Source organism: Camellia sinensis, chromosome 14, assembly GCF_055761805.1.
Source record: "Camellia sinensis isolate YWXY chromosome 14, ASM5576180v1, whole genome shotgun sequence".
Classification (NCBI taxonomy): domain Eukaryota; kingdom Viridiplantae; phylum Streptophyta; class Magnoliopsida; order Ericales; family Theaceae; genus Camellia; species Camellia sinensis.
The window spans coordinates 64,612,635-64,634,179 of record NC_138974.1 but is presented as its reverse complement, the minus strand read 5'-3'; the positions used below and the strand labels follow the sequence as shown (position 1 = coordinate 64,634,179).

The window sequence follows — 21,545 nt, the reverse complement described above, 5'->3', positions numbered from 1 at the left end:
TTCTTGCCGCCATGACTAGGGCTAAGATGAGTTTTCCTCCAAGTTAAGGAATATACAGTCCACCCTATTATGGGATCAACCTAAAACGCAATCACTTTTTGCAAGCTTATAGGGTATGGACATACTAATGTCGTCCTTTTGATTTGTTTAGACACCAAAATCTATCATATTTATGTTAGTATTTACGACACAACATAAAAACATGATTACTTGTGATTGGTAAAAGGTATCTAATGATATTACTTCGTGGCGTACCCAACTGGCATGCAATATTTTTTTCCCAAAACAGTGCTTCTTGGGCTCTCCTCCCCTGATTTTTTATTTTTAGCAAGCGCTAGCACAAAGCATTAAGCATGCATATCTCATCAAAAATATTATATATTACGGTTATATGAAAGAAACTAGGCAAGAAATCCACAACAGTGACAGGCCCTAAAATATATAATTTTCTGGTGTGGTGTTTTAAATTCTACATTCAACAGATTGAAACAGGGTTAGAGTTTGCTTGCATGTTTACCAAACAAAGAATGCCGGCCTTCAGCAACAACCTCCCCGGTTGCTTTATTTCTTATAAGAACAATAGTCCCAAAATAACCTCCTCTTTGGCCTAAAACTCTCGAGGTAATCTCCAACTCATCCTGCAAATGCAACACCCAGAGACGTATAGATGTGATACCTAGAAATGCATAAAACCAAATCCTTGGATAACAAATAGTCATGATGTGAAACTAGAAAGAGAATACCAACATACTGGTGTGAACTTTGTTTCACATGCAGTAGCAGCAACATTACATACATATAACTGTCATCATGCTAGTCAATATTTTGGGACATCTTTTATTGAAACTATTTTGCAAATTTGAAGTTATAATTCATACATAATTAATATCGTTGAAAGGACTTCAATAGATATTTGTTCAATTCCATAACAAAATGAATGGTATAAAAAAAATTCAAGCTTTAAAAAGAGCATACGTTGGTAAAAAAAAAAAATCAAAATGCATGTGTTGGAGAACAAGAAAAATATCTTTAGAAGCAATGCATGATGGAGCACGATTCAACCTTTTAAAGAAGCAATCAACAAAATAGAAATCTTATTAGTATATGTTAGTATCAATACCAGTAAATTCAGAAACTCTTGTAAATAACAAAATCATTAGGGTCCATCTCGATTAGGTGATTTAGAGAAAAGAAAAGAAGATGGACTCACTCCTCCCTAATCACCAGTTTGGATAGTTTGAGAAAAAAAAAAAAGGAAAAATGGAGAGAAACGAGAATCCCTTATGACCCATTATTTTGAATCTCACAAAAAATAAAAGATCTGGAGAGAGAGGGAATGAGAGTTAGTAATAATCACCAATCTTGTTCTTCATTTTTAGTGATAAGAAGCTCGCTTTTGTCCTCTTTATTTACATAATACAACTTTCTTTTCTTTTCTCTTCTCATCTTTCCCAAACAAGAGAGGAGAATACGAACTCTTTTCTGTCCAATATTATCCAAATAAAAAGGAAAGATATCACTTTAATTTCTTTCATTATTTTTCTCCCCTACCTAATCCTTTCTTCTCTCCCCTAGTTTCCAACAAACAGTTCATGTTGGGTCAAATCTGTTTGGTCAGAAAAGAGAAGAAATTATCGTAATCTCTCATTTAGGATGAGAAAAGAAAATAAATGATTGTGTTTTCTTACCACCATGTTTAGTTGAATAAGAAAGCAAAGCATGTAGAGAGGTATACGAGTGAGATTTCCTTTCATTCATTTGTATTTTAAGGGACAATCTTGGTATTGTAAATATTTTCTAATCAATCAACTTGTTTCTTACCAAATCTCACCACTTTTGATGAGAAATGAAAGCCCCATTTGGGGAGTTAAGTTTGTAGTCAAAAAGTTAATATAAATTGTCGCATCACTCTCTCTACTTTTTGCACATATTTTCATAAAAAATCAAAAAATCAACTAAAATAGCCAATTCTTAAATGAAAAATGATTAAGACCCCCTTTCCCCCCACCCCCTTTGACCTCCTCTTTTTCCTGATTGGCCAATTTTTTTTTCTTTTTTTTTCATTTCCTCCAATCACCACCCGCCACGTGTGTGTGGGGGGTGGTGGGGGTTGGTGATTGAGGGGGTCTCAATCACAACCGTTCTTAAATAGGCCTTGTAAAGCATCCCAACAGATACCTTATTATCAATTTTTAGATATTTTAGGAAGTGAAAATTCTAAAAATCATCTGTAATAGATTCCCTAAAAAGTTCCTCAATTTAACAAATGCTACAATGACTAGCTATATGTGAGGAGTCACTGTTTATTCCATAAATATATAATATTAATTTCTTTCTCCTCCTCTTTCTCTTTACTCTCTCTAGTCTAATTGTCACATCAATTTTTTTTAAAAATAATGGAATGTTTGGAATGATTTAAATAAGTACATTTACTGTCTTTTTATGAAAAGATTACAGAAAGTTAGAGAAGTGATGTGAAGGAAAAAAGATAAAAAGATGGATTATATAGGGGATGTCAAACCATCCCTAAGTTTAATTGAAAAGAATAATAAAATAATATTTAAATAAAGTAGAGAAAATTTAATTGAAAAGAATAATAAAATAATATTTAAATAAAGTAGAGAAAGAATAAGGAGTATGATTGAAGAAAGTAATTGAAAAAGTGATTATCTAAAATAGAGAATGCACCTTTTAAGTAAAATTTGAAGAAAATATGGGTAACATTGTTGGGATGCTCAGGAAGTTATCTTTCTCATCATTTCTCACTCAACTTACAAACCAAACATCAAAAAAAAGTTCTCTCGCATGATTTCTTATCATTTCTCACCAAATCACACCATCCAAACAGAGAGTAATAGTATGCAATTTAAGTAACAATGCTTGATGACATAATTTAATTGGGTTAAAGTTAAAACTAAGAACAATTGTGCAATAATGAAAAACACAAAATGTCAAAAATAATCCGAAACCAAATTCATTCAAGCCAAATGCGGACTTACATCAAGCTTGGCAGTAGAAAGGAAGGAAATTGACATGTCAACGGAGACATTCCTGGGAAGACCCTCAACATTGACCACAGCACCACCGACTTCATCAACCAGATTCGCAATAGCTCCCGTACACAACTTCCCACTTCTATCCTGGGTTCAAAACCCAAACCCAATCATCAAAAAAAATTAAAAAAAAAAAATCCAACAAAATTCACAAATCATATACAAGTACTAATTTACATGAATATGTATAGGGTTCATGAATAAGGCGAAATTGGACTAGATTTGGGACACAAATTGCACTAGTTTTCAGAGATGAATTGAAGGGAAATGAAAAATCAGACTTACAGTATGGCGAGGAGGGACCTTGAAGGTGCAAACAATGAAACCGGGATCGACTCGGTCAACTCGGATGCCCTTCAATGTAAAATCTTCGTAGAAGCTGGAATCGATGCTGACTCGGTGAGGAGGGACGTTGAGTCGGGAGACTAACTCAGATTCTTCATCTGTCAACTTCAATGACTCCCTCGCCTTCTCCATTTTCAAGCTCTCTCTCCCTCTCCACCTCCTCCCTCCTCGTCGGAGTACTAATCAATTAACGAGGAATTATACTGTATGTTGGCCGAGCAGACTCCAGCTGTGTGCCTTTAATACGAGAAGTTATTTTTTGATTTTTTTATTAAATTAATTATAGAAAAATAAAATAAATTAATAAAATTAATAAAATAAAATATCACATTTAAATTATAATTATTTAATTTTTTATTTCATAAAATTAAAAAAAAAAACCAACTTAAATGAACTTTTTAATTAGAATTAAAATAATTAAAAAGTTAACTCAATTTTCTAAATGAAGCCATAGTAAATAAGATAAATTTTTTTAAAAATTTATTATATATCATATGTTAAAAGTCAAAAAAGTCAATCCAAATAATTTTTTTTATTAAAATTAATATAATTAAAAAATCAACCTAACTTCTGAAATGAAATCATAGTAAATTAGATAAAATTAAAAAAATATATATATTATATAATATACTTCATTTGAGTGATAAGATTTTTTTTATTAAATTTTAAAATCTCAAGTTCAACTTCATTTTGTATAATATTATAAATTAAAATGTTTTACTCTATATAATAATATAGATTATGAGATTTGTGATGTAATTATCAATATCTCTTAAATATGTTTTTGTATTTTTTTTTTACATAGAAAAAAAGGGAATTTTAGAAATGCATTCGAAGAAATTATAAAAAATTCTTAAAATTTGATTCTTATAACAAAATAAAAGAAGACATTAATATTCAATAATTATAGATACGCCACACTAAATAATAAATAAAATATAATTAAAAATATTTTTGTGTGTTGCATGCCATTTTGGTTGAAACAAATTAAATTTTATGAGCTATTTTTCCATTCATCATGTAATTAATAAAAAAAATTCTACTTACCCCATATAAAAATACATATAAAAATAAGTAAAAGTGAATACGTCAAAAAAAAAAAAAAAATTTTCATTATCACTATCTTCACTATATTAAAAATTCATTATCCATTATGGAGGTCATTTCTGAATTTTGTGAAATCTCCGGCCAAAAAGTTAACCATCTTAAGTCTAAAATTTTTGTCTCTCCCAACATCCATAGAAATCTAGCTAAATCCCTTAACTCTTACTGTGGCATTCCCTTTACCCAAGATCTTAGCAAGTACCTTGGCTCCCCCCTGCTCCACTGCAGAATCTCCAAGAATATTTTCAATGACATCCTCACCAAAATGAAAACTAGACTGACTGGATGGAAGACTAAGTCCCTTAACTTGGTTGGTAGAACAACCCTTATTCAATCTATTACCGCAGTCATTCCCAGTTATAACATGCAAACTATGGAGCTTCCTAGAAAGATTTATGATGAGATGGACAAAATTAACCGTAATTTCCTTTGGGGTGATTCTGAGACTCATAAGAAAATCCATTTGGTCAACTGGGACAGTGTGTATAAAAGTAAAACTGAGGGAGGTTTGGGTATCAAGAAAGCTAGATTACAAAATGCTGCATTGTTAACCAAGGTGGGATGGAAATTCCTGACCGAGAGCAATAGACTTTGATGTAAAGTGCTCCATTATACTTGAGTCATAATAGTTTTTACTCTTGGCCTCTGAAGAAAAGATCTTCTCACATTTGGAGGAGCATGTGTAAGTATAGAGATGCCTTGAAAAAAGGTGTTAAATGGACTGTGGGTAATGGGAAGGATATCTCTCTTTGGATAGATTGGCGGTGTGGTAAACTTCCTATTTCTCAGCTAAATCCTTCCTATCCTGTTAATGATTTTGACAAGGTTAGCTTACTCTTGGATGAAACAGACAGGTGGGACTTTGACCAGATTTCCACTCTAATTCGCCAGCAGGACCTTCAATCTATCCTCAATACTCCTAGGCTCTCCTTTGTCTCTTGTTCTGATACTCCTACCTGGGCTGCTTCTTCTTGTGGTGCTTTCAGTACTACTTCTGCTTATAAATTAATTTCTAATGATAACACTAACCTGTCTGATAGGGACTGGAAATGGATGTGGAAAATTAATTTCCCCAAAAACTAAAATATTTCCTTTGGCTAGTTTTGAAAGGACAACTTCTAACTAATCATTTGCGACTTGTGAGGAATATATCTCAATCAGATCTCTGCTCGAGATGTGGACAGTTCAGTGAAGACATGAACCACCTATTGTGCAGCTGCTCTATGTCCAAAGACATGTAGCTTCATCTCCAAAACACTAAGTGGTAGGATGAGGGAATTGATAAGCTTCTTGAGGAATGGGTTACTTGTAATTCTAGAAGCAAAATCCTGTACTAAGGACATAGATGGTCTCTTGTGTTTATTGTTTCTCTTTGGCAAATCTTGAAGGATCGAAACTCAGTTGTTTTTGAAAATCAAAGCAAATCATTCCATAATAGTCTCAAAAAGATCACAGACCTTGTGGTTGAAATTGATAAGGCTTTTCAATCTCCTCTTCACCCACACTTCTCTCCTTCCAGACTAATTCATTGGTTTCATTCTCTTGCAAGCAAATTGAAATTAAATGTTAATGGGTGTTCCAAAGGTGATCCCGACCAAGCAGGATATGGAGGCCTATTGTGTAATGAGACATGAAGCTGGATATGAGGCTACTATGGCAAACTAGGCCATTGCTCAAGTTTGGAGGCTGAACTATGGGCCATCTACAGAGGCCTCACCATTCTCTTCCAAAAAGGCACTAGAGATGTGGTGATCGAATCTGATTCGGAACCAGCCATTAACCAACTTTAGGAAGGCCCAAATCCACACTCTCCTTACAAAGCCCTCATTGAAGATGCTAAGTTCTTACTAGATCGCTGCAACTGCTCTCTTGGTCATACACTGCGAGAGGGCAACAGTGAGTGTAACAACCCGAAAATTTAAGTTGTCCTTTAAATTTTATATTAGTATTATTTAATAATAAATGAGAAAAAAATCCTAAATGTTTAATTAAATATTTCGTAAGAGTAAAATAAAATATTAAATATTACAGGTGTATGAGATAAAGTGTAATTAAATTAGGAATTATATATTATCGGAATGTATATATATATATAAATAATTAGTTTAAGATTTGGGCCCAAATATAATTAAGCAACTATTTAAACTTATTCGTTGGAAGGATAAGCTCAAATCTAAAGTGTAATAATAGTTGTGATATAGGAAGGCTACGTGGGGTGCCACATGTTATCCCAAAACTTGTTGAGCAAGTGTTACACCGTAGTATATAAGGAGGCGTGGGGGCTGTGAACGAGAAGAAGGAAAATAAACAAGGAAAGGGGACGAAAATGCTATAAAAAAGGCTTTGATAGTAGAAAGGAAGATCGAGATATTAATTTTAAGGTGAGTTATATTATGCCTTTAGTTACCATAATATATTTTACATATATTTTGACTTACCATATTTATTTTTATTATACAAGTTATGTTTTATAAATTATATTAATATTTCGATTATGTGGATTATTTCCTGACCCCTATTTGCTTAAAATGAAACCCATGGATATGTTTGTTTATATTTTAAAGAATATTTGACTATGACCTTATAAACAATTATGTTTTGTAAGTACCATCACGAGAGTGCCACGCATTGAGGGACTTAAATAACCATTGGCCTCTGTTTGACCACTTTGTGACCTTTTGTTGTCATGGATCCATTGACCTTTGTTCTGTGCGGAGCAAAGTGCTGTGCGGAGATAAGTGCTACACTATTGTGGGAGACACCTCTATAATCCGTACGAGCCACCTCTCTAATCCGTATCTCTGTTCTGACTGTCACTCCTGTTACTTCTGTTCTGTTCTGTTCGGTACCGTGGTTATGGTTATTTATTAAATAATCTCAGTTTTGCTACTTAAATGATTATTTGTTCAGACTAAGTTATCTTAAATATTTTAGTTACATAACTATTCATGGTTATTTTGTGTCCCTTATATTCTTGGTATAATATTTCTCACTTTGCCATGTGCTTATAGCTGTTTACCAATTTTTAGGAAACAATGTAATTCAGAAATAGCTTTTGGAAAATCTTAGACGCGGGGCTGCGGAATAGACACAAACAACACTTTATGATATTTTTATATGTAAATATCGGCATTTTTGGTCAATAAATTTTATAATAAAAATAGAAGCTCGGATGATTATTTTGGTACCCTAACTTAAATATTATTTCCGCTCGCGTTTATTTATTTGTTCAAGAATTAGCCGGAGGTAATTTCAGTTACTGACTATCACGATGCTTAACCGTTGAATACGGGGAGCGGGTCGTGACAAAGTGGCTGATAGATAAGCAAATCTGGGCGTTGCCCAAGATGAACACCTTGTTTTCCTTGAAACACTATCAGTAGAAACTAGTCCCCTAATTATCGAAGACATGATTGGTTGTAGTGTGATGAGAGACTAGTATCTCTCTGTTTTGTATCTATGACTATTTCCTTATTTTGCTTTAATTTCCCATGAATCAAAAAAAATAAAAATAAAAATAAAAATAAATGACAACATGTGAACAGTCATTAGCATGATTCAATTGGTACCTTGGAATAAAGTTCAAATAAAATATATAATAATCTAACTTTGTGTTCTATTTATATCTTATTTGGTACATCATATGTGAGAGGGTAATTTATATGCAAATTGGGCCGAGCTAGGCTTTTATGGGCCTCAGTACGAAGGGTTGAGTAAAGAAGTCATAAAGTTTCTCCGGTCTTGGGGAGGCTTAAAGTTAGCCCGGTCTCAAGCCCAGAAGGTAGACCAGTTCGAGGGACTCTTGATGTTAGTCCGGTCGGAGGACGCTTTGTAGTTAGACCGGTTTAAGGATGCTTTGAACTTATGCCGGTCATGGCGCAGTAAAACAAGATCGGTCTAAACCTTGATAAAAGATAGTTCGGTTTTGGGCATACCATGGTTTGTAGAAAACTATGGGCAGAGCACCGAACTAGGTATAGTTCGGCTAAGCATAGTCGTGACTACTTCGGTCGTATGGTAGGTCGGCCAAGAAAGAACCATCTCACTTGGTTTAAGCAGTGAGAGGGGTGTTGAAGGATAAGCATTATCCTTCAGGAGTATGAATCCTAGGAGGATTCTGCATGGAGGAGTAAAAGTCCTACTAGGATTGTGCCATGCAAAACCTATAAAAGCTCACAAACATCACCTATGGAAAGGTAACACAACTTTGGTTCTTTGATACACAGAGCTTTTTGCCTACTTGTCTATTTTGCTGACTTAGGCATCGGAGGGGTTTCCGGCACACACCCGCCGGTTAGCTCACGTTTGTATTTTCAGGGAATCGAGCGACGACGTTTAGAGGAGCGCAGACTTGATCAACAGGATTATACGAGAAGGCTTATTTCTTTCTCGTACAATATGTCACAAGAATATATATATATATATATACACTAGTTTGAAAAGGTCAGTATAAGGCACGGACTATTAATACCGCAAGTTTAAATTTTATATTTTGATATTTTTTTAAAAAAATTAGAATATTATTCTATGAAATTGAATAGAATAAATCATTAGATATATGATAGAATTATGTGATATATCCTAATGATGTATTCCTTCCAAATTTATAAAAAAAAAATTATAGTGTGTAAGTTTTCTCAACAGATAAATATAAAACAAATGCTAAGATAATTTTCCTATCTAAAAAAAATATTAAGATAATTCACTGAACTAATAAAGAAGTAAAAGAAAATATATACATATACATACATATATATATACAAATGATTAATTTTATTAATACATAAATTATACTTGCATACTAAATGATCAATTTTATTAATAAATAAATCATTAATTAAATTAATAATTTTTGATGATATGAAAAAGATTTTTCAGTTAACCATTTTGTTAATAAATAAATCATTAAGTGTTATAGAGGTCCAGAGAGAGATAGAGAGCAAAGTTTCTCTCTAGGTGATTTTCGACGATTCATTTTACACTTTTAAAGTATAAATCTACACTCCTAGAGTATAGATCTACAATTTTAGACTGTATATCTAGACTTTTTATGTTCGAAATAGGAGTTTTGAGAGTTTTCTTCTCCGATTTTGGCATAGATTTTTGATTTTTCGACACCTACAATGGTTCTCTCCTTTTTCAAGCTTTCTCCTATACCATTGTGAGTGTATTTCCTTCTCCGACAGTGACAACGGTGGAGTTAGGCAGCAGCGACAGGAACGACGTCGACGGGAATGGTGGGCTTTCAACCAAATATTGCTTTCCAGACCATATCTTTGAGTAGATCGGTGGCTTTTCCTTGATCGTAACTGTTTTTTTAGCGAATTTGTTTTTTGTTGTTGGTTTTTTATTTTGTAGTTTGGTTGGGATGGCCCTTTGCGATATTATTTTTGTACTATTGTTATTTTATTAATATAATGTTTCCCATGTTCTCAAAAAAAAAAAAAAAAATCATTAAGTCAATTAATGATTTTTAATGATATGAGAAATATTTTTCAATAAATAATTTTGATAATTTATTATTACATAGGAGAATGGTTTTTTTTTTTTTTTTTTTTTTTTGAACATTGTGCTAAATTAAAATTTATAACAAATGATAGTTATAATTTCTAATATTGTATGATTGATTTATATTTTAAACAAATCTTATTGGTGTATTTATAATTTATTAAAAAATAAAATATTTATATTTCATAATTCACTAAGAATGTTTGTGTAATTATGGAAAAGCCTGTTTCATATTTGACTAAGAATGTTCACATAATTACGAAAAAAAACCTATTGCATAATTGACCAAGAATATTTGCGTAATTACGGAAAAACTTCATTCAACATATAGGCCACCATTAGTAAATTATTTAAAATGAAAGGAAAAATCAAAAAGAAAAGATGAATCTTAAGTAGGTCAAGGTACGGGCTATTATTACAGTATATTTAAATTTTTATATTTTGATAATTTAAAAAAAATTAAAATATTATTTTATGAAATTGAATAGAATAAATCATTAGATATATAATAGAATTATGTGGTATGATATGCATTTTTTTTTTTGATTTGTTATACACCCAATGATGTAGACTCCAATTCTATTATCATGTCATTTTGGGTGAATTTATGAGTTTTTAACATTTCTTCCGAATTTATAAAAAAAAAAAAAAAGTGTGTAGTTTTTCTCAACAGATAAATATAAACAAATATTAAGATAGTTCTCTCATCTAAAAAAAACTACTAAAATAATTCAATGAACTAATAAAGAAGCAAAAAGAAAATACATATGTATACAAATAACTAATTTTATTAATACATAAATTATACTTGCATAACAAATAATCAATTTTAGTAATAAGTAAATCATTAAGTAAATTAATAACTTTTAATGATGTGGGGAAGGTGATTTAGAAATACTCGTTGGATCCCGTGGGATGCTCGTGATCCTCTGTTACTAACCTGAAAAAGAATGAACACTCCGGTCGGGGGTGTCGGAATTAGCACTCCGACGGATAAGTCAGTGTATGCTCTCTAAATTGCGTGTGTCTTAAGTTAAGCGCACTAATTTTCACATACCTCTCTCTGAATGATGTTCTTCTACTTATATATTTTTCTTTCTTGGGCTTCGGGATTGGGCCCTCCCTCAATTCGTCGTATAACTATTTGCTCGGCTCCTCTTGCTGCGCATCGCTCTTCATTCGGCCCTTTACTCAACTGGCTATTTGGCCGATAGGATACTTCTAGATTTATATGGGCCGAATGCGATATACGAATTTCGACTCTCTCGGTCTGACTATTCGGCTCCTTTATGTGTCCCAATATTCGGCCCCCACAATTGCCCCCAAACACTCCACTAACGACAGTTAGCTGGTGTGTTTGGTTTCGAACTCGAAAAGCTAGAGTCGAAATTCGGCGGCTAGCCTCATTTCAAAACGAATGTCAGAGCACACGTTTTTTGGTTGTCATTTCAACTTCCCGCCCCTTCGTACACTTCTGTTTATTGTGATTTAAAATTTTGATGTCTTTTCAAATACATACACATTTTTAGGTGCTTGAAGTCGTTGGACTGCCTTTCGACTTACCTCTGCAACTTCCTTTTATCTTTCACTGTCCCCTTCGTCTCTTGTAAGTTCTCTCCTTCTCTGCTTTGAATCCTTTTTCCTGGTTTGTTTTTGGTTTAGTATACTCCTATAGACTGAAGGGAATGGCAAAATATTTGAAAGATCTCCTCTCCGCGGATCGAATTTCTAGCTTTTGACACAATTTTTCCATCCCTGATGACGTCCGTCTGTCACTCGTGACAGACGGCACCCTCGATATGGAGAGGGCTGATGAAAGCACAATCGTGTTCCATCTTCTATCAATCGCAGAGGGTGGAGTCTGATTCTCGCTTCACCCATTCCCTAGGGTTGTCCTTCGCCATTGGGGTCTAATTCCTTCCCAACCCAATGTCAACTTTTTTAGAATCGTAATGGGGATTATAGAGTTAAACCGTCGCCTTAGGATTAACCTCGGCATATCTGCTATTCGGTATTGTTATGCCTTGGCCAAGTCTTCTGACCGGCATGGGCGCTATTTCCTTAGGGCCAAGGACACCGACCATCAAGTAGTGACCATGCTTTCCAGCTCTAGCAAGTGAGTCGATGATGTCATGGTCGTTGTCCGAAGTAATTGGGAATTCGACGAAAGCGAGGACCGCTTAGATCCTATCCCTAGACGGAGGGGCGAACCAGGTGGCCATATAGCCCTTTGCACTTATTTTTGTTGTATATATAAGACTTTATCTTTTCGGTCTCATGGTTTGGTTTGTACAGGAAATGATTTGAAGAAAGTCTTGACTTCGACCGACGACACTAATCTTACATAGATCAAAGTCGCGCTGAAATACTTCGGTCGTCCAAGCCTTCAGAAACAAGGGAGGGCGGCCCACATTCTTTTTCAATACAAGCCGACGTACACGACGTTCTCGGCAACAGAAAACATCCCAATTCCGAGGGGTGAAGAGTTTTTTACGGCTCTTATTTTAACCAACTTAAAAAACTTGCGCCAAATTGGTCTCGCCGGATCCGACTCGGATCGTGCGGAAGTTGCTGAGGTCATTGAAGAATCAGGCCAGTCCGAGGCCGAAGTCGATGAGGCTTTAAGGGTAGCCTTTGAGGAAGCCGGTCTCAATTCAGCCAACCCTCCGTCCACCTCGGGCCGAGGGAACGTTTACGACGACGTCTTTATTGGATTAGAAGACATTCCCGGCGCGTACCCTGAAGACATGGCCGGGTTATCACTTACGTAACTCGCCAAAAAGAAAAACGCCGAGCGAATGGCCGCGCAGCAAAGAGCGGAGGCCATTCGAGCAGAGGCCATTCGATCCGAAGTGCCACCCGTTGCCGATGTTGAGCCCCCCTGCCTGTTATCGAGGAGGAGACGGCTTAAACTCGAAATACCGAGTCGGAGCCGGTCGTGACGGCGAATCAGGAGGCTGAACGAAGGGTGGAGAAACGTCCTGCCGAGGTCGAGGTTGGTTCTGAAAAAAACCCTGCTGACAAATGGCCGCGTTTAGAGGAGTCGGATACGGTTGTGCCTTTTATGGTTCAACCAAAGACAAAAAATATGCCAATCTCCTCTGATGCGTCGGCTATAAAAGATCCAACCGTGGCGCTAAGCATGGCGTTGTCAGTCTTATTGCCGTCTGACAAGGCGGCTTTCCGCTCGAAGCCGGATCTTTTGGCAATAGCGTTAGCCGCTTAATCGGTTCTTTTGGTAAATATCTTGATCTTGCCTTTCCCTTTTATGCATATATTTTGGTTTTAATCTCCTATTTTGCAGACGGTTGAAAGGATAGCCGAGATAGGCCGTCGCCAGCACAACGTCATCGAACGAATTGGCCGTTTACAATCTGAAGTTGAGGGCCAAAAGAGCCAGGCCGAGTTCGAAGCGGCGAGGGCGAAGATGGAAGGTGCAAGGGCCGAGGCCGAGATGGAAAGGGCAAGAAATGCAGACCAGCTCAGATTGGCCGTCAAGGAGAGGGCGAACGCGAGCGAAGCTGCACTCAAGCTAGCCCAAGAGGCGATCGCCAAACTTGAGACGGACTTGAAAGAACCGAAGGTGGCGAAGGAAGTAGCCAACTCTGAGGCTTCCAAGGCGTACGAGGCTGGGCAAAGCGCTGCCCTCGCAAATTATGTGGAAGAAGTCCCCATATTCGAGAATCGGGGATTCAAACACGGCTAGCTCAAAGCCTTTGCTGCTGCTAATGTGACGTTGGCTATGTCGATTCCATACGAGCAAATGAATGTTGAGCCGCTAGAGTCTGACTCCGAGGATTGATTAGGGTGATAGTAGTTATTTTTGTTTAAGGATTTTAAATGTTACAGCTTTTCGTTTAAATGTTACAGCTTTTCGTTTAGTAGTTTTTATGTATGGCTATAGTTTTTAAGTTTTTTGCTAGGCATTTCCCTGCAAACTTGTAGCTTTTTATCTAGTAGTTTTCACATATAAAATGGCTACAGTCTGTGCCTAATTTACTAATGAAAATTTCCTTTGTACTTTGCTATTACTTGCGCTTAATTTTGCAATTGATGCATAGGGTTGCTTTTTGCTTCTTTGGATAAAGCATTCGTGTACACTTGCTGATTAGATAATTAGGCAATTTAGAAATTTACCATCGTCGAATAGCCGATTAGATTAATAAATCTGCCATTGTCCCAGCCAATATATGAACTTCCAAGGTCGAATACCATGAGTTCATGGAGGGGCTGCGACACAGATCGATCGGCACTGCGCCTAGGCGACTAATTTACCATCATCGAATAGCCGATCAGATTAATAAACCTGCCCTTGCCCCAGCCAATGTATGAACTCCAAAGGCCGAATACCATGAGTTCATGGAGTGGTTGCGGCACAGATCGATCGGCATTGCGTCCAGGCAACTAATTTACCATCGTCGAATAGCCAATCAAATTAATAACTCTGCTCTTGCCCCATCTAATGTATAAACTCCAAAGGCCAAATACCATGAGTTCATAGAGCGGCTGCGGCACAGATCGATCGGCACTACGCCCAGACAACTAATTTACCATTGTCGAATAGCCGATCAGATTAATAAATCTGTCCTTGCCCCAGCCAATGTATGAACTCCAAAGGCTGAATACCATGAGTTCATAGAGCGGCTGTGGCACAGATCGATCGGCACTACGCCTAGGCGACAACAATTAATGAAACCGCCTCGGGGGCGCTGCATGTGTTAAGAATAAATAGGATGGGTTCTTCGTGCCCATAATTCCACTTATTGTGTTTAGACTCAATTGAAACCAGTTTATTACGGAAGGTTAGATAAACGCGGATGTCAAGTAGACTGTTCTTCAACAACAGAGGAGAATGGCGGACATTGGCTGAGCTTGATACGGAAATGAATCGCAGCAGCGAGCTCGCACGCACGGGAAGTAGGACATCCAGGGAACGGGAAAAACGTCAGCCACCAAGTCGTCGGAGTAGGTCACCCCGAAGGGAAAAACAGCAACGGGGCAGCTCCCCTCTATCGCAACCGAGAAATGAGTCCGATGCGACACTGCGACCGTTGAGTTTTGCGATTTTTGTGGGGAATAAACTGACGATGGAGGCGGATTTTCTTGTTAACGACCCAGGTGTAGCAGTCGAGTTCGCTTGACAGATTTTTCCATCGGAAGTCCGGTAGTCGATGGTTGGTCGACAGGATTTCGAAGTGTTTCGGGAGGGCATCCATGGGGCGGTAAAAGGGCTGTATACCGCCTATGAAGTCGGCATGTGCCTGCGCGCCGCGCGACGAGAAATAAAGAAGAAAGACGAACGAATTCAAAATTTGGAGGCTCGCACAGAGAAGGCCGAGCGTGAGCTTAGGAAGACTCAAACCACCGAACCTCGTGCGGCAGGTCAATCTAACCCGGTCGTGGAGGAGAGAGTGACCCAACGGCTGATAAGTCATACGATTGCCGATTGAGATACGGCAAGCATGTTTGCCATAGAAAATGCGAGAACCATGGGTTACGAAAAAGGCTTCCACGACGGTTGGAAAGTGGGGATAAACAAGACCAAAGAGAAACTCGTAGAGGAGGTCTGCCGATGCGAGAACCGGGGCTTTAGGAACCGGTGGATTAAGGTTCTTCAAGCCGCAGAGGCTCTCCAAGAAGCAGGAGGTGAATCGGCATTGCCATTATATCAACGCCATCATTTTCCTTATGGCGCTTTCGAAATTGAGAAGAGCGATGACGAGGGTGATGCTGAATAGAACTGAACGTATTGTAAACGCTCTAACGTACTGAACTGAATGTATTTATTGGTTATATTGGTTAATTTAATAAAATACTCTGCTTTAAACGTTTGGGTTTTTAGGCCTTTAATGAAACACGGTTTGTGCCGGCTTAAAGTAATTAAGCACTTCATCTCGAAAGTTTGCATGCTTTAACGTGTACATTGTTTTTGCCGACTCAGTCTTAACGAAGCATTTCACTTTGAATCTATATGCTTTAATTTTTGAGGGGCGCTCCGAATCTAGAGTCTTATTCAGCCCAAACGTGACCTGCACAGATGGGGCACTTAATTCGGAGGCTCTTTGTCTTGGCCAATCGTGATATCCACGAAGGGCGCTCCGAATCTGGAGTCTTATTCGGCCCAAACGTGACCTGCACGGATGGGGCTCCGAATTCGGAGGCTCTTTGTCTTGGCCAATCGTGATAACCACGAAGGGCGCTTCGAATCCGGAGTCTTATTCGGCCCAAACGTGACCTGCACAGATGGGGCTCTGAATTCAGAGGCTTTTTGTCTTGGCCAATCGTGATATCCACGAAGGGGGCGCCGAATCCGAAATCTTATTCGGCCCAAACGTGACTTGCATGGATGGGGCTCCGAATTTGGAGGCTTTTTGTCTACGAAGGGCACTCCGAATCCAGAGTCTTATTTAGCCCATAATTGTCCTGCACGAATGAGGTTCTGAATCTAGAGTCTTAAATCTTGGCCAATCGTGATATCCACGAAGGGCGCTCCGAATCCGGAGGCTTAATTGGCCCAAAGGTGTCATGCACCCATGGGGCTTCGAATCCGGAGACTTAAATCTTGGCCAATCGTGATATCCACGAAGGGCACTCTGAATCCGGAGTCTTATTCGGCCCACACGTGACCTGCACGGATGGGGCTCCGAATTTGGAGGCTTTTTGTCTTGGCCAATCGTGATATCCACAAAGGGCGCTCCGAATCCGGAGTTTTATCCGGCCCAAACGTGATTTGCACGGATGGGGCTTCGAATTCGGAGGCTTTTTGTCTACGAAGGGCACTCCGAATCCAGAGTCTTATTCGGCCCATAATTGTCCTGCGCGAATGAGGTTCCGAATCCGGAGTCTTAAATCTTGGCCAATCATGATATCTACGAAGGGCGCTCCGAATTCAGAGGCTTAATCGGCCCAAAGGTGTCATGCGCCCATGGGGCTCCGAATTCGAAGACTTGGCTGGGCCAATCGTGATATCCACGAAGGGCGTTCCAAATCCGGAGGCTTAATCGGCCTAAAGGTGTCATGCAGCGATGGGGATCTGAATCCGGAGACTTGGCCAATCATGATATCCACAAAGGGTGCTCCGAATCCGGAGGCTTAATCGACCCAAAGGTGTCATGCACCGATGGGGCTCCGAATCCGGAGACTTAAATCTTGGCCAATCGTGATATCCACGAAGGGTGCTCCACATCTAGAGGCTTAACCGGCCCAAAGGTGTCATGCACCGTTGGGGCTTCGAATCCGGAGACTTAAATCTTGGCCAATCGTGATATCCACAAAGGGCGCTCCGAATCCGGAGTCTTTATTTGGCCCAAAAGTGACCTGTACAGATAGGGCTCCAAATTCGGAGACTTAAATCTTGGCCAGTCGTGATATCCACGAAGAGCGCTCCGAATCCGGAGGCTTAATCGGCCCAAAGGTGTCATGCACCGATGGGGCTCCGAATCCGGAGACTTTTGAACTGAATTGCGCGATGAGGAAATAGGAAAGTTTGCATTGCAAAAGTGAAATATGTACAAGTATCAAGCCCCACAAGTCGGGTCAATGATAGAATTTTCGTAAATGCGTGGAATTCCAAGGTCGTGGCAAACTCCTCCCAGACATGTTTTTGAGCCGATATGCCCCTACTCCAGCGACTGTGTCGATCTGATACGGGCCGTCCCAGTTAGGTCCTAATTTTTCGTCGGCCGGATTCTTAGCAACTGGAAGCACTCTCTTCAGGACCAACTCTCTTGGTGTGTAGCGGCGTAGTTGAACACACTGATTATATGACTTAGCAAGCTGCTGCTGGTACCGTGCCATGGATGCAAAGGCACGGTCTCTCCGCTCTTCCATCAGAATCAAGTCCAAGGGCCAACATCATGTTGTTTCAGTCCAAATCAAAAACTGTTGATTTCAAAGTTGGGAGGCCGATCTCTAAGAGGATGATTGCCTGTGTTCCGAAGCACAAAGCGAACGGTGTTTCCCCGGTGGACCGTCTTGGTGTTGTGCGATGAGCCCATAATACACTCGGCAGTTCTTCAACCCATCGGCCTTTCGCCTTCTCTAGCCTCTTTTTGATGCCGTCTAAAATGGTTTTATTGGAGGCTTCAGCTTAGCCATTACTTTGTGGATAAGCCGGGGTGGAGAAGTATGGCCGAATACCATACTTGCTGCAAAGTTCTCGGTAGACTCCGCAATCAAACTGGGTGCCGTTGTCTGATATAAGTGCTCTGGGAATGCCGAATCGCGTCATGATATTTCTCCATACAAAACGCTTTACGTCGGTATCTCGGATGTGCGCTAGTGTCTTCGCTTTTACCCATTTCGTGAAATAATCAGTTGCGACGATAAGAAATCGCTTGTTACCCGGAGCACGAGGTAGCGGTCCGACGATGTCAAGTCCCCATTGAGCGAACGGCCAAGGGCTGGTTATGGAGCTTAACTCTTCAGCAGGCACATGAATCAAATGAGAGAACTTCTGGCACTGTTTGCACTTTTTTACGTAACACTCGGCATCGACTCTCATTATCGGCCAGTAATACTCTTGTGTCACAGCTTGATGAGCCAAAGAGCGCCTGCCAGAATGTGCGCCACAACTGCTTTCATGTATTTTAGTTAGAAGCTCTTTGACTTTGTCCGGATGCACGCATTCCAGATATGGACCAGAAAGGGATTTTTTATAAAGCTTTCCTTGCGGATCCAAGTAGTATCGCAGGGCTTTGTTTTGCAACTTGTGCGCTTCTTTCTTGTCCGCTGGGAGCTGTTCGGAAGATACGAATGCAACAATGGGTTCCATCCAACTCGGTCCTGACTCTATGACATTGTCCTGGACTTCCTCCGAAGGGCCAATGCTCGGCTTCGGGATGAAACCTACTTCGATGGTCCGTTTAATCTCTGAGTTAATGACGGAGGCTAGGCAAGCCAAGGCATCTGCATGTGTGTTCTGATCACGTGTTATTCGATTCAATTCATGATGGTCAAATTTTTCCAGCAAAGAGTTAGCCGTTTTCATATAAGCCGCCATACGGTCATTTTTGGTCGCGTACTCCCCATTTAGTTAATTGATCACCAGTTTTGAATCGCAAAATACAAGCAAATGCTGAGCACCTAGAAGATGTGCATTCCGTAAACTGGTTAGAAGGGCTTCGTATTCGGCCTCGTTGTTTGATGCTTCGAAGCCGAGTTTGACGGCCTGCTCAATTATTGCGCCGTCGGGAGCCATGATTACTACTCCGGTTCCACTGCCCCGTTGATTGGATGACCTGTCACAATACAGCTGCCAAATGTCCCCCACATAAGTTCTCCAATTCGACTTGGGTTGAGTTTGGTCAGTCTTGAAGTCGACAACACCCCCCGTGAATTCGGCTACAAAATCAGCAAACATTTGCCCTTTGATTGAGGTTCTAGGTAGAAATTGAATATCGTACTGGCCGGGTTCGAGGGCCCATTTCGAACCGCGCCCTGATGCTTTTGCACTACGTAGTACTGATCGGAGGGGGTAATCTATTAGTACCTCGATACTATGTCCCTGGAAGTAATGCATCAGTTTTCTTGCAGCCATGACTAGGGCTAGGATGAGTTTTTCCAGTGGAAGGTAACGGGTTTCGGCATCAACCATTGCCTTGCTCACATAATATACTGGTTGTTGTTCTCTAAGCTCTTCCTTCAACAATACGGCGCTGACAGCCCGGTCGGAGACGGCCAGATATAAAATGAGCGGGTCGCCTGCCGATGGTGTCGTCAAAAGTGGAACAGATCGGAGATAAGCCTTTAGACCGTTAAAGTGGCTTCGCACTTGGAGGTCTATTCAAAAGCTTTACCCTGCCGTAGTGTCTGAAAGAATTGTTGGCAGCGGTCCGTGAAACGACTGATGAACCTGTTGAGTGCGGCGGCCATCCCCATCAACTTCTAAACCTCTTTGACCGATCGAGGGGAGCCGAGTTCCAAGATTGTGGTGATTTGCCTCGGATTGGCTTCGATTCCTTGGTGGTTGACAATGTAACCCAAGAATTTGCCAAAGTCGATACCAAAGGCACATTTGGAAGCGTTCAGCTTCATTCTGTATTTGCGTAGAATGCCGAATGTCTCTTCCAAATCGGCTATATGAGTTTGCTCTTCTTTGGACTTGACCACCATATCGTCAATGTAAACTTCCATAGTGTGACCAAGTTGCTCCTTGAACATGGTGGTGACTAGCCTTTGATAAGTTGCCCCTGCATTCTTCAGTCCAAAAGGCATAACCTTATAGTAATAGGTTCCTCTTAGGGTGAGGAATACAGTTTTGTCTTGGTCCTCCGAATGCATGGCAATTTGATGGTAACCTCTGTAGGCATCAAGGAAGCTCATAAGCTGGTGACGTGCCATAGCATCTACAAGTTGGTCAATTTTGGATAGGGGAAAACAATCCTTGGGCAAGCTTTGTTTAGGTCGGTGAAATCAACGCAGACATGCCAAGTCCCATTTTTTTTCTTCACAACCACAATATTCGAGAGCCATGTGGGGTATGTCACTTCCCTGATAGCTCCGGCGTCAAGCAACTGGTCAACCTCTTCAACAATGGCGGCAGTGTGCTCTGCAGCTGACCGTCGGCTTTTATGAATAATCGGCTTGCATTTAGGGTCTACATTTAAACGGTGTTGCGAAACAGACGGATCTACATCTGGCATCTCATATGGAGTCCACACAAATACATCAAGGTTGCCGAGCAGGAAGATGCTGCCTGTCGGCTTGATTCAAGGAGGCGCCGACCATGAAGAACCTGTCTGAGTTTCCATTAATCTCAACTCGATCTAGGGCTTCCGTGGCCTTTTCACTTGGGAGCCGCCCAACATCGTCGAGGTTCTCTCGATTCGGCACCATAATAGAATTCACTTGAAACTCTTTTGGCGTCTTTCCAGCAAAGAGATAACATGCTTGTGTCGATTTCTGGGAGCCACAGATTTGCTTAATTCCGCGTTCTGTCGGGAAGCGTAGCAGCTGATGATAGGTGTTTGGCACAGCCTGCATAGTTTGCAACCAAGTTCGCCCCATGATGAGATTATACGGCGATGACAGCTTGACGACCAAGAATTCCACATCCACTGTTCCGGAGCCCGCTCGAACGGGTAGTGTGATCTTCCCTAACGGGTATTCTGGATTTGCGTTGAAGCCGAATAATGGATAAAGAGCTGGAGAAAGATCCGATTCGGAGAAGCCGAGTTTGGTGAATGTCTTGTAATACATAACTTCCGATGTATTTCCCGGATCAATGAGTACGCCCTCAACGGTGAATCGATTTACGCGTAACTCGATTACCAAGGGATCGATGTGGGGAAGTGTCACTCCGGCCAAATCTGAATCCTCGAAAGCAATGCTCGCAGCTTTATGGGGCCGTTTAGCTGGAGTGAGTTGATTTTGAGGGTCGGGATTCGACTGAATCGTATGTACCGCGGATGACATTGGCAGGCTGTAAATCATGTGGATCATGTCGAGTGGAGGTGAATCCTATCATAAGGCTATTGCTTTAGTTGAGTTGCCTTTTTGAACGTATTGTTGTAGCCGACCATCTTGTACCAATTC

The 21,545-nt window shown here is 39.8% G+C and overlaps 1 protein-coding gene across 2 annotated transcripts; it reads right to left on the bottom strand.

Annotated features, from left to right (window-relative positions):
- Positions 1-360: 360 nt before the first annotated feature.
- LOC114297331 (uncharacterized) lies at positions 361-3,635 on the bottom strand. 2 transcript variants are annotated; one of them, XM_028241744.2, is made up of 3 exons: positions 3,339-3,635; positions 3,000-3,140; positions 361-638 (listed from the first exon to the last, which is right to left on the bottom strand). In XM_028241744.2, exons 1-3 carry the CDS (start codon positions 3,528-3,530, stop codon positions 495-497), a joined length of 477 nt encoding a protein of 158 aa, XP_028097545.2. In that variant the 5' UTR covers positions 3,531-3,635; the 3' UTR covers positions 361-494. The 2 variants fall into 2 exon arrangements, with proteins under 2 accessions (XP_028097545.2, XP_082762212.1); XM_082906086.1 differs by having other exon boundaries at positions 361-676; positions 3,339-3,607.
- Between the last annotated feature and the right edge of the window lie 17,910 nt (positions 3,636-21,545).